Consider the following 17,454-nt stretch of genomic DNA (forward strand, 5'->3'; position numbering starts at 1 on the left):
ACTGGTCAGGATTGTGGATTGTGAGTAATAAGGAGGATGCAAAGAGGCTTCAGGATGATTGAGACTAGTTGGGTATACGGGTAAGCATGTGGCAGATGCAGTATAAAAGTGGATAAATGTGAAGTCATTACACTTCGGTGTCATAGAGTCAAAGAGATGTACAGCATGGCAACAGACTCTTCAGTCGAACTTATCCATGCTAATCAGATATCCTAAATTAATCTAGTCCCATTTGCTAGCACTCTATATCCGTCCTATTCATTAGATTAGATTACTTACAGTGTGGAAACAGGCCCTTCGGCCCAACAAGTCCACACTGACTTGCCGAAGCGCAACCCACCCAGACCCATTCCCCTACATTTACCCCTTCACCTAATACTACGGCCAATTTAACTTGGCTAATTCACTTAACCTGCACATTTTTGGACTGTGGGAGGAAACCGGAGCACCCGGAGGAAACTCATGCAGACACAGGGAGAACGTGCAATCTCCACACAGAGAGTTGCCTGAGGCAGGAATTGAACCCGGGTCTCTGGCACTGTGAGGCAGCAGTACTAACCACTGTGCCACCGTGCCGCCCACCGTGTACCCATCCAGATGCCTTTTAAATGTTTTAATTGTACCAGCCTCCACCACATCCTCTGGCAGCACATTCCATACATGCACTACTCTTTGTGTTAAAAAGTTATCTGTTAGGTCCCTTTTAAATATGTCCCCTCTCACCCTAAATTTATGCTTTCCCAAACCAGCAAAAAGACCTTGTCTATTTACCCTATTCATGCCGCTCATAATTTTATAAACCTCTGTCAGACCCCCCCCCCCCCCAGCCTTTGACGCTCCAGGGAGAACATTCCCAGCCTACTCAGCCTCTCCCTGTAGCTCAAACCGTCCAACCCTGGCAACATCCTTGTCAATCTTTTCTGAACCCTTTCAAGTTGCACAACAATCTTTCTCTGGGAGGGAGACCAGGATTGCACACTATATTCCAAATATGACCTAACCAATGTCTTGTACAGCCGCAACATGACCTCACAACTCCGATACTCAATGCTCTGACCAATAAAGGAAAGCATACTAAACTATCTTCTTTACTATCCTATTTATTTCAGACTTTACTTTCAAGGGACAATGAACTTGCATTCCAAGAGGTATGAGGAACAAGCAGAAATATTGTAGTGAAATGGAGGATCAGCCACAATCATGTTGAAAGGTGGAGCACGCTCTTAGGCGCACATGTGCTTCTGGTTTCTATAATACAGCTCTGTGTTAGGCAGCATTAACTTCTGCACTGTCTGTTTTGAATGGCTGAATGCAGAAGTCACCTCTGTCACACCACACACAGTTAGGCTCTCACTTCTATAGCTGTAGTCTGTGCTCTTGATGGACAAATAAAATGGAAATTTCTAATTACAAAAGAAAAGTGATTAAAATGTTTGAGAAAGATCAAGAACTGGAAGGTTGAATATCTCACAGCTGTAGAAAAAGAGGCACTGGAGCTGGGAGGCATAAAGACAGGGCATAAAAAGTTGGTGAGACCCAGACAGTGAGTACCCAGGTCGATACAAAAACATGTTCCAGGTTATGAGTAGTCAAGAGGTCTGGAGTCTCAAGGCCCCAGACAACCAGAAGATGACTGCCGATGCCAGTGAAGAGCATGGAGCAGGAAATTAGCCTTTCACTTTTATGTCAGCTAACACTACATTCACAAGTAGTTGAGAAAATATTTGGATTTCATTGGGTTAAATTATATGTTTAGATGTCACCTTGCTGCTTAATTGCTTATAATGAATTTTAACATGCTGCATCACAGAGAGACTCCTTCAGAAATGGCTGGTTCAGCGGCAGGTTACTGGGTGCAGTGAGGAAGAGCACACTCAATGACATCAATACATTTCCCAAGCCTGAGACTCACATGCTAACAGCTTCTGATCTGTGACATTTTAAGGGTTTTTAAGAAAAGTAGAACAGGCTACAGAAGCTGTAAGATTCACACAGGGGTGTGAGGAAAGTTTGGGAGAAATCTTTCTATTTAGCATGAGAATTGGCTTTATTGTCACATATACTCAAATGAAAAGTGTATAAGTTGCTTGTGAGCCACGAGCCTATCTCACATGTATCATATTGTCTTTTGCCGGTGCTCCTTTGAAGTTCTCACTGTACAATGCCTTGTCACCATTCTCCTCCATATCCTTATCCTTGAGGGAGGTATCATGCTCCTAGTTGTCTTCATTGTTCAACACTTCTCTGTATTTTAGCACCAGGTTTTGCAGTGAACACCTGACTACAAAGATATGCAATAGCTTTGCTGGGACATATTGAAAGGCTGAGGTATATAAAGGCCCTGTGAGTCATATCTTTGTAAGCTATGTTTTGCACGATGGTCACTTGAGTTGTCCTATGGCAACTATTGCATGTCTCCTCTGCATTTACACTTCATCTTCGACAGACATACAGAGCCAAAGAAGCACCTGAAAAAGCCAGGTATGTTGGATTACTGAAATATGACAGCATCGTGACAGTTTCCCAGGAACCTTGCACAAACCTGAAAGGTCCTTTTGCAATGCTCACACACACACACACACACACACTTAGAGCAAGAGAATGTTGTTCCAGTTAATAGAGGCTGCTGTCTACTCTCTTCAGGCCCATATGTATGTAGTCGATAATGGTCCTGATTCCTACAGAACTCTCAGTTTAAATATCCAGTGCATATATTGACCCTTCCCCTTCAATAGACCATTAATGACCATCTTGATGTGGCAATGAGCTATAGAATATGAGATCCCATAGATATCTATAATGGATCCTGGGAATGATCCTGAGGTGTAGAGATTCAGCACAACAGATGCTTTCACTACAGCAACAGGAGTGTGCCACTTCCCCTTGGATCCTCTTCTGTCACTTTGTACTGTCTCCCTGGAGAGACTCAATCTTTGGTGACACTGCTGCTCTAGCATTTGTGGAAAGGAGAGCCTCAGAGGTCACACCTCTCTGGTGGGTAGTGTGATTTGTGCAAGAGGCTGGTAGTTCACCAGCCTGTGCTTTCCTTGTCCTTCTAGCCTCCTAATCCTGATGCCGGAGTGCTGCTGCACCCTCCCTTTCTGATGCTCCTAAATGAGATCTCAAGATCTGACTGAATGGGGCACATTGAAAATCGTTGCATTCAATTCTCAGGACCTTGAGCCCCAAACTCCATGCATACAACTAACAAGTTAGACAGCACAATCCATTATGTCAGATAGATTTGGATAGACTCCAGATTGGGATTGTCACTGCCTACTCTTTCACACCTTCCCTACTGCTACCATTGACAATGCATCTTCAACTGAACATCCACTTCCTTAGAGTTAGTGAAGATGAATTCTTGCTTTCTCATCCATCAAAATATAAAATCTCTGGTAAAATAGCTTTTCATGACCTAACTGTTTAGCATATATAATTACCTTCCCATTACCTTCAAGCATGACTTCTACCTACCAGAATAGCCTCCTGTGGGAACTACTCTTCCCAGTAGCATGAACACATTGTGCTTCCCTTCTGAAGCCATTTTGATATCATTCTGCTGATCTTTATTTCTCTCAAAACCCCAGTCTAAATCTCAATATGTCATGGCAACATGAACCACTGAGAGAATGCACAAAATTGATGACAGAACTATGAATCACTCCTTAAAAAAGTCAGTGTAATACTTTTTCCACTTCATTTTGTTTTATAGGCCATTGGTGTGCTTATGACCTATAGTTGAATGTCTTTTTGACAAGATTCTCAAGTGTCATACACCAATGCATGTCTTAAAATTAGTCAAGGTTAAGGGACTGACTAAACTGTCTGGTAATTTTAGTTCATGGGCCTAATCTGAATAATTATATTGAATCAAAGAGCTTTTTCACCACATAAAAAGCAAGGTATGAACAGGCTGCATCAGTGTTATAGGATTTTCTTTCCAAAAACTGTAAATGATGCTCTGTATGATGAAAGGATGCGTTCATATATTACATATTTTAAAATTTTAAACAAGCTGACATATTGCTGTATTTATCTCAAGCAATTTATCTTCAGAGTTTTTTTATATGAATTATCAGAATCTGAAATATCTCTGAGTATAATTCTTACCATCAGTGTACTTAATGACTCGAATGGTGGAATCACCTTCTCCAAATCGTGTAATCGGTGTCAGACGAACTTCATAGGCCTCGGGCTTCAGTAGTTCAGTCAGGTTGTGTGTGATTAATTCTCCTGATTGGATCATAGTATTCATTGAAATTTCTTGTTCCCACCAACGCTGTTGGCCAGTCTGAAAATAAAATTAACAATAACACTGATCAAGAAACTGGGAATCACTTCAACAGACTTGTCGTTATCCATGTCACTCAGCAAACTGACAAGAGCAGAAAGAAACTCGAATCTGACTGCTGTTTGACAACTTAATGAAGGTTAAAATCTTCCATTTCACTAAGACTCAGAATCAAGAACAAGACGAAAGTGAACCAGATTTCTATCTGTGCTGTTGATTTGAGTTGCAAGATTAATGGCTTAAATTTATCTGGAAGGCTGATTTTTCAAATCTTGATACAGAGCCAGTGGAACATGCATCTGGGAGGTGCTGTAAGAGAACAGTCTACAGTGGTGAAGTCACAGGAATACAAATTAAGAAGACTATAGAAGCTGTGATAGAAGCCTGGAAGCAATTGCACAGGTTGTCCATGCCTGTTTTACTTCCAGACTTGACTACTGAAATGGAAGTACAAAACTGTGGATGCTGGATATCTGAAACCAACACAAAACATGCTTGAGAAATGCAGGTCTGGCAGCATCTAATGGAGAGAGAAAAACAAAGATAATGTTTCTAGTCCAGTACGACTCTTCCTCAGGACTGATCACCAAGACCATTTCTTCTTCTGATTACTGTAATGTACTCCTAGTTTTCATCCCGAGTTCTAAATTTGAAGTCGTTCAAAACTCTGCTTTGGTTCTAACATGCTTGAAATTTTGTTCCCTCATGACTCTATGCTCACTGTTCTAGTTACAATGATTAGATTCTCTACAGTATAGAAACACGAACATCGGCCCAACAAGTGCACACCGACCCGCATGACAGTAACCCACTCAGACCTATTCCCCTGCATTTTTACCCCTGACTAATGTACCTAACCTATGGGCAATTTAGCATGGCCAATTCACCTGACATGCACATCTTTGGATTATGGGAAGAAACCGGGGCACCCGGAGGAAACCCACACAGACAGGGGGAGAATATGCAAACTCCACACAGACAGCTGCCTGAGACTGGAATTGAACGTAAGTCCATGGCATTATGAGGCATCAGTGCTAACACTTCATCTCCTCCCCTCCAATTCACTAGTCTTAAGAGTCCCTGGTTTTAATTCCTCCAATGTTGGTGACTGTGCTTTTAGCTACTTGGGCCTAAGCTATGGAATTCCTCTCCAGGCCTCTGTGTGTCTCCACTTCACTTTTCTTCTTTAAGACACTGTTTTAAACTCACCTATTTAATCAAGGCTTTGGTCATTAGTTCTGACATGGTATTAAATTTTGCCTAATTTTGTCTGTGAAGCTCACAGGGATGTTTTGTTCTGTAAAAGGTGCTAGATGTATGCAAAGTGTTGTTGGAGCAAAGAGTGAAAAGACAAATTAATTTGAATTAATTTACTGAAAGACAGGGAGCTCATGGAAGCCAGCAACACAAGGAGTGAGGATGCAGAACTTTGGTTGAACGGGAGTACGTACTGAAGAACATCAGGAAAACAATGAGAGGGATGTTAATAAATTTGAGTCTTGAGATAAAATAAGGTTTCAACAATCTAAGAGGTGGCTGACAATCACCACGTTAAGGGAATGTTGCAGAATTGAAAGTATGTTGTCCTTTTGATGAATGGGATATAGAGTCAATGAGTCAGCTCTGGTCCAAATTGGATGCTGAGACAGTGTCTGGTTTTACCTTGCAGAGCAGAGAAGGAAAGGAAGGAAGAGTTAAGATCTTGGCAGGAATTGAATTACATGACTTTATGCACTTACTGTTAGAGTCATAGATTCAGACAGTGTGGAAACAGGCACTTCGGTCCAAGTGGTCCGGACCAACCATATTCTAAAACAAAACTAGACCCACTTGCCTGCATTTGGACTATATCTCTCCAAAGCTTTCCTTTTCATGTACTTACCTAAATGTTTTTTAAACATTGTAACTGTACTGGTATCTACCACATCCTCTGGAAGGTCATTCCACACACTAACCACTCTCCGTCTAAAAAGATTGCCCTTCATGCCCTTTTTAAAACTTTCTCCTCTCACTTTAAAAATTTGCCCCCTTGTTTTGAACTCTTCGGTCTTAGGGAGAAGACTCCTGCTAGTCACCCTATCCATGCTGCTCATGATTTTATAAACCTCTGTAAGGTTACCCCTCAACCTCCTACATTTAACAGAAGGTATGGACTATATAACAGTGGGGCCAGGAAATTGGGGATGCCCAAGAGGCTAGAATTGGAGGAGCACAACAAATGATGCAGAGACTGGAGACATTTATTCAGATCCCCAAAATGAGTGAGAGAATGACCTGCAATCAACAAGTGGCCATTTGTTCAGAAATTAAACAGTGAGGTGAACCTGCAATATATTTAATAATACAGAGAGAGGTTTAACAAGTCTGACCCTTCCTCAGAAGTTCTGGAGAGGGGTTACTTGACCTGAGATGTTGGCTCTGGTTTCTCTCCACAGTTGCTACTGGACCTGTTGAGCTTTTCCAGCAATTCCTGGTTTTGTTTCTGATTTATAGCATCCACAGTTCTTTCAGTTTTTATTTTCCTAGATACCATCAGTTCTGAGGAAGGGCTACTCGACCTGAAACAATAACTCATTTCTCTCTGCAGATGCTGCCAGACTTGCAGAGCTTTTCCAGCAATTTCTGCTTTTGTTACAGATTTACAGCATCTGCAGTTCTTTTGGTTTAAACAAGTCTGGAGTGTGATGGAATGCTCTTCACATGTCTGGATGGTTATAATTTCAGACTCATTCAAAAAGATCTGCACATCCAGGATGAAGGAGCTCAGTTGATTGACATCCTATTTATCATCAGAAAAAAAACACTCCTCCTCCCAATGGAGTACTATGGCAGCTGTATGTACCATCTACCAGATGCAGTGCAGCAACGTATCGTGGTTTCTGCAGCATGACCTTCTAAACCCATGACCTTTACCAACCAGACACACACAACGCTACCACTTTTAAGTTGCACACATTTGTGACTTGAACATACATCGCTTCATCGTTGCTGAATCAAATTCCAGAACTCTATACTTAACAACACAATGGCAACACCTTCAGCACAAGCACTGAAGCAGTTAGTAAAGTTAAAAATCACACAACACCAGGTTATAGTCCAACAGGTTTAATTGGAAGCACACAAGCTTTCGGAGTGCAGCTCCTTCATCAGGTGGTTGTCCGCTCCGAAAGCTAATGCTTCCAATTAAACCTGTTGGACTATAACCTGGTGTTGTGTGATTTTTAACTTTGTACACCCCACTCCAACACCGGCATCTCCAAATCATGGCAGTTAGAAAAGGCAGCATTCCCATCCCCTTCATAACTGTAATGTGGGATGAACAAATGTTGGTCTTGCCAGTGACATTCACATTCTGGAATGAATTATAAAAAAACAATATTAAGGTCAATGTCTCAGAATACAAGTTTAAAAGTCACATAAACATTTTAAATTGATTACAATTTGTACTGCAATGATATGTAGCTCTCAGACCAGCTCCTTGCCAAGGATACAATGTTACAGTGAAGCTGGTTTTCTCCTCAATCTCCAACCTGTATTTGCTTGAGATCATTTCAATTCTATAGAATTCATACCAAGAATATAAATGTCAAAGCCATTTGGAAATGATAAGTCTGGAATTCCAGTCTTCAAACACACATTGACTTGGAGTTGGAAACAAGATTGTGGTTTAATCCTTCACAGATGAAAATATGAGAAAGAAGAGTCATGTAGTTCAGTGCACAAATAATGAAAAGCTAATAATTCACAAATATTGGCATTTACAAAGTCATAAAGTCGTACAGCACAGAAACAGACTCTTTGATCAAACCAGCCCATAATCCCAAACCAAACTAGTCCTACCTGCTTGCACTTTCCTATAATCTCTCATAACATTTCTTATTTGCATACTTGTCCAAACATCTCTTTTAAACATTGTAACTGTACTCACTTCCACAACTTCCTCTGGAAGTTCATTCGACATACAAACCATTCTGTGTAAAAAAAAATAGTCCTCGTGCCTTTATAAAACCTTTCTCCTCTCATCTTAAAAATATGCCTTCAGGCTTGAAACCCCCCACCCTAAGGAAAATAAAACACCCACCATTCATCCTATTTATACCCCTAATGAATTTATAAATCTCTATTGGGTCAACTCTCAACCTCCTAAGCTCCAGTGAAAAATGCCCCAGCTTGTCCAGCATCTCCTTATAACACAAACCCTCCTTTCCTAGCAACTTCCTGTCAAATCTCTTCTGAACCCTCTCCAATTTAATAATGTTCCTCCCATAACAGGAAGACCAGAACTGGACACAGCACTCCAGAAAAGGCCTCACCAATGTCCTATACAACCTCAATGTGACATCTCAACTCCTGCATTCATAAGTCTGAGCATTGAAGGCAAGCATGCTATACACCGTCTTAACCACCCAGTCTACCTTGACGCAAATTTTAAACGATTATGCACCTGAACCCCTAGGTTTCTGTATTCTAGGTGATGGCCTAATGGTATTATTGCTGGACTGTTAATCCAAAGACCCAGGTCAAGTTCTGGGGACCTGGGTTTAAATCCCACCATGGTAGATGGTGGAATTTGAATTCAAAAAAATGTCTATAATTAGGAGTCTCATGATGACCATGAAAAGCCTATTTGGTTCACTAATGTCCTATGGGAAAAGAAACTGCTATCATTATCTGGTCCATTCTACCTTTGACTTCAAAGCCACAGCAATGTGGCTGACTATTAACTGCCCTCTAGGCAATTAGGGCTGGGCAAGAAATGCTGGCCTAGCTGGAGATTCCCTCATCCTGTGAATGAATGAAAAAAACCCAAAGCTCTACTTTTAGTTGTATAAGTGTTGCCTTTGTTTGTTTTTACCAAAATGCAAGACTTCGCATTTATCCAAATTAAACTCCATCTGCAACTCTTCAGTCCTTTGTCACTACTGATCAAGATTTCTTTGTAATCTTAGATAGCCTTCTTCACTGTCCACTGATCTTGGTGTCACCTTCAAAATTGCTAACCATGTTTTCTATGTTCTCATCTAAATTGTTCATATAAATGACAAACCAAAGTGGACCCAGTGCCGATCCCTGTGGAACACTGATGTCCACAGGCCTTCACTCTGAAAAACAACCCACCATCACTCTCTGACTCCTGCCGTTAAGCTAATCTTGTAACCAATTGGCAAGCTTACCCTGAATCCCATGTGACCTAACTTTACCAATTAGTCTATCATGCGGAACTTTGTCAAAGGCTTTACTAAAGTCCATGTAAATAAATTCTACCCCTCTGCCCTCATCAATCTTCTTGGTTACTTATTCAAAAGACTCAATCAAGCTTGTGAGACATGATTTCCTTGTGGTTAGGATAAAGCCAAAGCATTCCCACAAGCAATGGTGACAGGATTGCTTCACAAAGTGTACGCTGTACAGCCACTTAAAAAGTGTCACAATGTTCATTTTCACATGAAACACGAGAGATTTTACATGTTTGATAACTCTGGAGTAAGATTAAGGGAATGTATAAATGTCAGCTTCCCAGTTGAAGTAGCTTGCATATCTGACTTCTAAAGAAGCTCAGACTTTCACTTAGGACAAGTAAAACCTGTTTGTGTAAACTAAGTGAGAAAACAGATTCTGTAGACCACTGGGGAATTTGCAATCAACACACTTTGTGTTTAAAGCTCCCCTGCAGTCAGTAAAGCAACTTTCAGCTCAGAATTCAATCATTTGTTTATTGTTTCTTCAAATATTATAATGGGTATGTGCTTCCCTGTCAAGAGACAAAGCAGTGTGTGAATACAGTAAAACTTCATGCGTCATGGGAATTGAACACAAAAACTTTTATCGACAATTGTTTGATAGAAAAAAAACTCAAATCTCAATTAATTTGAATGACTGGACATTATGAATCTGCATAAAAGGTTAGAGTGCAGTTCATCTTTATTAATGCACAAAAACGTGATGAATTAAATAATAAATATTAGAGTTGTATTTTGCTCCTTAATTTTGTGTAAGTTCAGCATAAATCATGAAATGCATAACACAATGGCAAACTATGCCAGTGTGCAATGCTATAACCATAATGCTATGTTATTAATTACAATGAAGCAGATCTGAATGGTAACTAACAAAATTAAAAGAACAATACAGTCTGTCGCCCGCAGTTAATGATATGGTCATAAGCTACTGTCAAGCACAAAAGAAAATCAATGTCAGTGATTATGAGAGTAAGTATGAAAGCATAAATCCTGGTTCCTGCAGGATTTATATACAGCAAAGTAGCCATGATGTAAAATTCATAAAGCATATTTGGGATAGTTTCTTAAAACGTTTCTTAAAAATGTTGTGGATCAAAATCAAGGATTAACCACTTTTGGATTCGGTGTTGTCTAATAAGGCATGTTTTAATTTTTTAAAAAGTCAGAGTAAAAGATCCCCAGGAAACAGTGACAGCAACATGGTAGAATTTAGCAGTCAGCTTGAGAGAGAGAAATTTGGATTCAAAACAACTGTGCTAAGCTTAAATAAGAACAACTGAGGAATTGAATGTAGAGCTCGCTGGGGTTGACTGGGGAAGGGGTTAGCAGCAAAGATAATTTAAGAACAATGGGAGATGTTTAAGAAAATAGTTCATGGATCACAACAATTTTCTATATATATATATATATATATATATATCCCATTGAGAAAGAAGGATTCTAGGAAGGGGATAACCAGCTGGGGAATTTTCAGAAGTTTATGGTAGCATGAAATCAAAAGACAAAAGCATATAATGTATCAAAGAGTAATGGTAAGACAGAGGGCTATGAAAGTTTCTAAAAACAAAAATAGATAATCAGATAAAAATAAACCAAGCAAAAATAAACTCTGAAGGCAAATTAGAAAGTAACATAAAAGCAAATAGCTAGACCTTCATTAAATAAAAAGGAAAAGAGAGGCCAAAGCTAACAATTGGAGCATGAGGCTGGATAAATAATAATTGAGAACCAGGGAATGGCAGACGAGTTGAATAAGTGCTTTTCCTCCATCACTAATAGCATTCTAACAATAATAAATACTCACAGGGCAAAAGAAGGAAATGAAATGAACATATTAACTATTATTGAGAAAAAGTTCAAGATTTGTGTAAAGATTTGTAGCTCGGGTATCGGTTGCTGTGGTTGTGGGTGTGTTCGCCGAGCTGGGAATTTGGTTTGCAGATGTTTTGTCCCCTGTCTAGATGAGATCCTCAGTGCTGTGGAGCTTTCTGTGAAGTGCTGCTGTACTGTGTTAGTTGGAATTTATTTGCTTTTGTTCCCGCTGCTTCTGGTTGCTTGTTGCGGTGTTCATTACAGTGGTCGGTATATTGGTTCAAGGTCAAAGTGTTTATTGAAAGGAGACCGTGAATGAGTGCCATGCTTCTAGGAATTCTCTAGCTATCCTCTGTTTAGCTTGTCCTGTTATTGTTGTGTTGTCCCAGTTGAACTTGTAGTCCTTGTTGTCTGTATGTATAGATACTAGGGCCAGCTGGTCACAGCGTCTAGTGGCTAGTTGACATTCATGAATGCAGATTGCTAGCTGTCTGCCTGTTTGTCCTATACAGCATTTCATGCAGTCTCTGCATGGAGTCTTGTACACCACATTTATCCTGCATATGATGGGCATTAGGTCTTTTGTTCTGGTGAGTTGTTATCTAAGCGTGTCTGTCAGATTATGTACTGTCATAAGTCCGAGTGGTCGGAGGAGTCTGGCTGTCGGTTCCAAGATGTCAGAGGACAACCAGAGAATTCCTAGAAGCTTGGCACTCATCCATGGACTTTTGATAAGGTACACTTTAAGCTATTTAATAAGACAGGACCTCATGGTTTTGAAGATCGCATATCAGCATGTACGGAGGATTGGTTAACTAATAGAAAGTTGGGATGGGTGGGATGCTTCCTCAGCATGGCAACTTGTAAGTAATGGAGTTTCTCATGGATTACTGCTGGGGCCAGAATTATTTACACTATATATTAATGACTGGGATGAGGAAGTCCTGTAACAAAGACAGAGAGACCGATGAGTTCAGGTTCATAACTCTTTGAAATTTGCATCACAGATAGACAGGGTGTTTAAAAGGGCATTTTGAATACTTGCCTTCATTGTGCAGACCCTTCAGGAAAGGAACTGAAACATTATGTTCAGGTTGTACAAGACATTGGTGAGGCCTCTTCTGGAGTACTGGATGCAGTTCAGGATGCCCCATTATCGGAAGGATATTGTTAAACTGGAGAGGGTTCAGAAAAGATTTACCAGGATGTTGGCGGGAATGGAAGGTTTGAGTTGTAAGGATAGGCTGGGACTTTTTTTACTGGAATGTAGGAGGTTGAGGGGTGATCTTATGGAGGTTTATAAAAACATAAGGGACATAGATAAGATGAATAGCAGAGGGTATATTTTTACAGTGAGGAGAAAGATTTAAAGAGGACATGTTTTTGCACAGAGAGACCTCAGTATGTAGAATGAACTTCCAGAGGATGTGGTGGATGCAGGTATACTTAAACTTAAAAGACATTTAGATAAGTGCATAAATAGGAAAGGTTTGGAGGGATATGGGCCAATTGCAGGCAGATGGGGACTAGTTTAGTTTGTGAAAATGGCCGGCATGGACTCGTTGGACTTGTTTCCATCCTGTACGACTCTATGACACTATGATACAAAAGCAGGTGAGAGATCAAGCGATGCGAATGACACAAGGAGTCTAGAGAGGGTTATGTACAGTTTAAGCGAGTAAGCAAAAACTTGTCAGATGGAATATTATGTGGAAAAGCGTCAGCCTTGGCAGGAATCGAGGGTTTGAATTTTATTTAAATGAAGGAAGACTGCAGAAAGCCGAAGCACAGAGGGATTTGGGGATTCATTTGCATAAATTGGCTCAGTAGTTATCACTGCTGTCTCACAGTGCCAGGGACCCGGGTTCGCTTCCAGCTTTGGGTAACTGTGTGGAGTTTGCACATTCTCCCTGTGTCTGCATGGGTGCTCCAGTTTCTTCCCACAATCCAAAGATGTGCAGATCAGGTGAATTGGCCATACTAAATTGCCCATAGTGTTCAGAGGTGTGTAGGTTAGGTGCATGAGTCAGGGGAAATATAGAATAATAGGGTATGGGAATGTTTCTGGGTGGGATACTCTTCAGAGGATCGGTGCAGACTTGTTGGGCCAAATGGGCTGTTTCCACACGATATGGATTTTATGATTCAAAATTACAAATAGCTAGCAAACAAGCTCAGCAGGTAATTGGGAAAGCAAATTGATTGTTGGACTTTATTTTGAAGGAAATAGAGTATAAAAATAGAGAGGTCTTCCTAAGACTATTCTAAAAAAGGTAAAGTCATCGGAGTGCTACAGGACCATAAAGCTGCTCTCTCATTAGAAAGGGGTGATTGGTGTGGTTTAACCTGTGAGTCACCATGCCTCAGGTGGGACAAGGGCTATGAAAGTGTGTTCTTTATATTAACATCAAGGTGTAGGAATTGAACCCACACTATTTGTATCACTGTGCATTGCAAACCAGCCATCTAGCCAACTGTGCTAATTGACTCTCTAAAAGTGTACAAGGCATGTGTCAGATCACACTTGGAATACTGTGGACAGTTTTAGATAACTAGGGAAAGATATATTGTCATTGCAGGTAGTCCAAAGAGAGCCACAAGGTTGATAACTCGTATAAATGGATTATCTTAAAAGGAGGGATTGAGTATATAGAGCTTGTACCTATTGGAGCACAGAAGAATGAGAGGTGACCTTCTTGAAACAAACAAATATCTCAGTAGACTCGACAGTCTCGATGCAGAAACATTGTTTTCCTGTGTGGGACAGTCTGGGACCAGAGATCATAATCTCAGAGGAAAGGGTTATCCACTTACAACAGAGATAAGGAGGAATTTCATCTCTCAGACGGTGGTGAATCTATGGAATTCTTTATTGCGGAGGGCTGCAGAGGCTGTGTCATTAAGTATATTCAAAACTGAAACAGACAGATTTTAATCAGGAAGGGAATTAAGTGTTATGGAGAAAGAGCAGGAAATTGCAGATGAGGATTATTAGTTCAACCATGATGTCATCTAATGGCAGAGCACATTCAATTAATTCAATGGCCTACTTTGTCTTATGGCTCTCCACTGAATGAAATCTCATTTTGAACGCATCCTGTACCTAATCTATTCAATTACCTCTCCCCAATCTGACAACTGAGCAGAAATACAGCCAAAGCACTCCATCCATTGAGCAGATCCTATCACAAAATTCTCTCCCCAGAAAATGAGAAATAAGTTCCCAGCCTCTCCCAACACAGAAATCAGTACACAGTACCCTCCCAAACTGAATATGCTATGAATACATTAGTTCTCTCAAATCAGCGTATAATACAAACACTTAAGTGCAAATTGAAGTAGCCAATTTTGCAAAGTAATAAGTATTCATGGAATCAGAGACCCGGGTTCAATTCCCGCTTCAGGCGACTCTCTGTGTGGAGTTTGCACATTCTCCCCGTGTCTGCGTGGGTTTCCTCCGGGTGCTCCGGTTTCCCCCCACACTTCAAAGATGTGCAGGTCAGGTGAATTGGCCATGCTAAATTGCCCGTAGTGTTAGGTAAGGGGTAGATGTAGGGGTATGGGTGGGTTGCACTTCAGCGGGGGGGTGTGGACTTGTTGGGCTGAAGGGCCTGTTTCCACACTGTAAGTAATCTAATCTAATCTAATCAGAGAGTCATACAGCACGGACACAGATTATACGGCCTAACTTGTCCAGATATCCAAAATTAATCTAGTCCCATTTGCAGCATTTGGCCCATATCCCTCTAAACCTTTCCTATTCATATACCCATCCAGATGCCTCTTAAATGTTGTAATTGAAATAGTGTCCACCACTGCCTCTAGCAGCTCATTTCATATATGCACCACCCTTTGTGTGGAAAAGTTCTCCTTCGGTCCCAGTTACATCTTTCTCATCGCACCATAAACCTATGTCCTCTACTTTTGGATTCCCTACCCTGGAAAAAAGACCTTGGCTGTTCATCCTACACATGCTCCTCATGATTTAATAAACCTCTATCAGGTGACTCCTCAATTTCCGCTGCTCCATGAAAAATAGCCCCAGCTAATTCAGCCTTACCCTACAGTTCAAACCCTCCACCCTGTGCAAATTTCTTGTAAATCTTTTGACTGGAAACAGCTGATAATACCTTTCGAAACCATTAAAATCAAATCACTGGCAGCTATCCATCGTGAGGGGTCATAATAGGGTTAAGCAGTGCATGCTGAAATGAAAATGATAGTGATCCTGACAACATTATCTGCCTTATGACATGTTTCTAGTGGAGTGCTGACAATTTCCAAAGACGTTCACCTGGAAATTGGAATGGACAGCCAATCAACAGTAATTTCTTGCTTCTGTTCACTTAAACAACACTTATGAACATAGGTCTAAATGATTTTCAGAATCTGTGATTTCTCTGTTTAATTTGACATATACAGCAACTATAAATCAATAAGCCAGATGTGTTACCATGGTATAAGAGTCCTGATTTTACAAGACAGCATATTTCCCTGACTGACTGTGAACTGTGAATGCTCTAAACATTGTACATATGGTCTACACTTCCTGTCTATCACACTTCAGATTTATCTTAGCGTCAAATGTGAATTTCCATCATAGACACAATTTACACTTTTATTCCAGTATTTCCTTGGTACAGCAACATAAGCCACCCCTGTAAATGAGAAGTGTGCTTCTTAAGAACCAGAGTGACTGATACTTTAGAAAATGTTAACAAGATCCAAGATAACTCAGAGAACTGTAACTTGACACACCAACTCCTGGAATTACAAGCATCACTTACAAACATGCTTCAATGTAATTCACCTTTCACCAAAATGGATTAAGATGTACTCTTAGTTACTGAGCTAGAGCCTTTTGCTTTGTTTTTCTCTGTAAATGTTTCTAAGAAAATTAGTAGCATACTGTATAATACTATCTACTATTGCAATATAGAGTACCTTGTAATATACGAGCAATGTAAAACTTATGTGGCATGCACTTCTTAAAAACATATAAATAAATCTATATTGATACACAATATAATAAATTTGCCCTTTAAACTGAGATGACAAAACTGAGCTTTACGGTTTCATCTGGCATAACTCTCTTTCTCGGCTGAATCAACATTTTAAAAACACACAGCTATTAATTTGTTGGCTGCAAATCTAAAACTAACTACAGACTGCCCTCCAGGTAAAACAAGCTTGTCACAGAAAAAGAAGCCAATCTGGTTTGAAACGAAACAGGAACAAAGGATGTTGACATCTCTTAATAACTCCAGGTTAACTGTTATTCCGAGATAAGGTTGTCAATCCCCTGGTTTGGCCTTGTAGTTCTCTGGAATAAAAGAATGATTTCCAGGATGCTGCTCCGAGCAGAATGGGAGAACATTTGGAGGAACATTACAAAAAAAATGTGATTTCAAAAAAACAAATTCTAGGAAGACTTTTATTTTTGTGGTTATAATAACAGCTGACATGGGAAAATGTTTGACTGACATCCAAGAATCAATTAATTGCTTTAATGAAGTCCATTTTCTTCTTCATTTAGTGTGAGAAGGTAGTGCACTTAGAGAAAAGACGTATCAATAACCGATGGCAAGGGCATGGTTGGGGCAATGGGCAACAAGAAAATAGCCAAGTGATAAAACCAGGAATTGGTCCTGCCAGAGTTGGTAACTTTAAACATTTTTTGGAATATTTGCCCAACCGAATGGAAAGAAAATAAAGAATGGAAACGAATTCCAGCCTGATTGTCTGTTTGACTTAAGCTCTCAAAGTGGATTAACTCAATAGAATGGTTGTAAGCATCTAAGTACCATACAGTGCTCCTGAAGTGAATTGTCTGGTATGCTAATCTGTACAAACAGGACATGGCAAACAATGCAGATATTTAAATTCTACTGCATCAAAGCATCCAAATTGGTGCAGTCCTCATTTGTCTAGTGGTGTCTGTCACACTTGAGATGTCACACTTCAAAGTATAAGAGAATATCATGAGAAAGAAAGAACGCTCAGAATTGGAATTATCATGTGCACTTGAGTGAATGCAGTGAAAAGTTTACAATGTCACCACTTGTGGTGTCGCCTTAGGTACAAGACCTAGGTACAGATACTTAAGAA

At 40.2% G+C, this 17,454-nt stretch overlaps 1 protein-coding gene across 3 annotated transcripts in view; it reads right to left on the minus strand.

Moving 5' to 3' along the window:
* Window positions 1–17,454, minus strand: part of mdga2a (MAM domain containing glycosylphosphatidylinositol anchor 2a) — a 908,723-nt gene that overhangs the window by 142,168 nt on the left and 749,101 nt on the right. For all 3 annotated transcript variants that reach the window (XM_072568467.1, XM_072568466.1, XM_072568464.1), the window contains one exon: window positions 4,114–4,294. In XM_072568467.1, the coding sequence (XP_072424568.1) occupies window positions 4,114–4,294 (181 nt within the window). The remainder of the gene's footprint in view (window positions 1–4,113; window positions 4,295–17,454) is intronic.

The sequence above is a fragment of the Chiloscyllium punctatum genome, chromosome 4, assembly GCF_047496795.1.
Source record: "Chiloscyllium punctatum isolate Juve2018m chromosome 4, sChiPun1.3, whole genome shotgun sequence".
Classification (NCBI taxonomy): domain Eukaryota; kingdom Metazoa; phylum Chordata; class Chondrichthyes; order Orectolobiformes; family Hemiscylliidae; genus Chiloscyllium; species Chiloscyllium punctatum.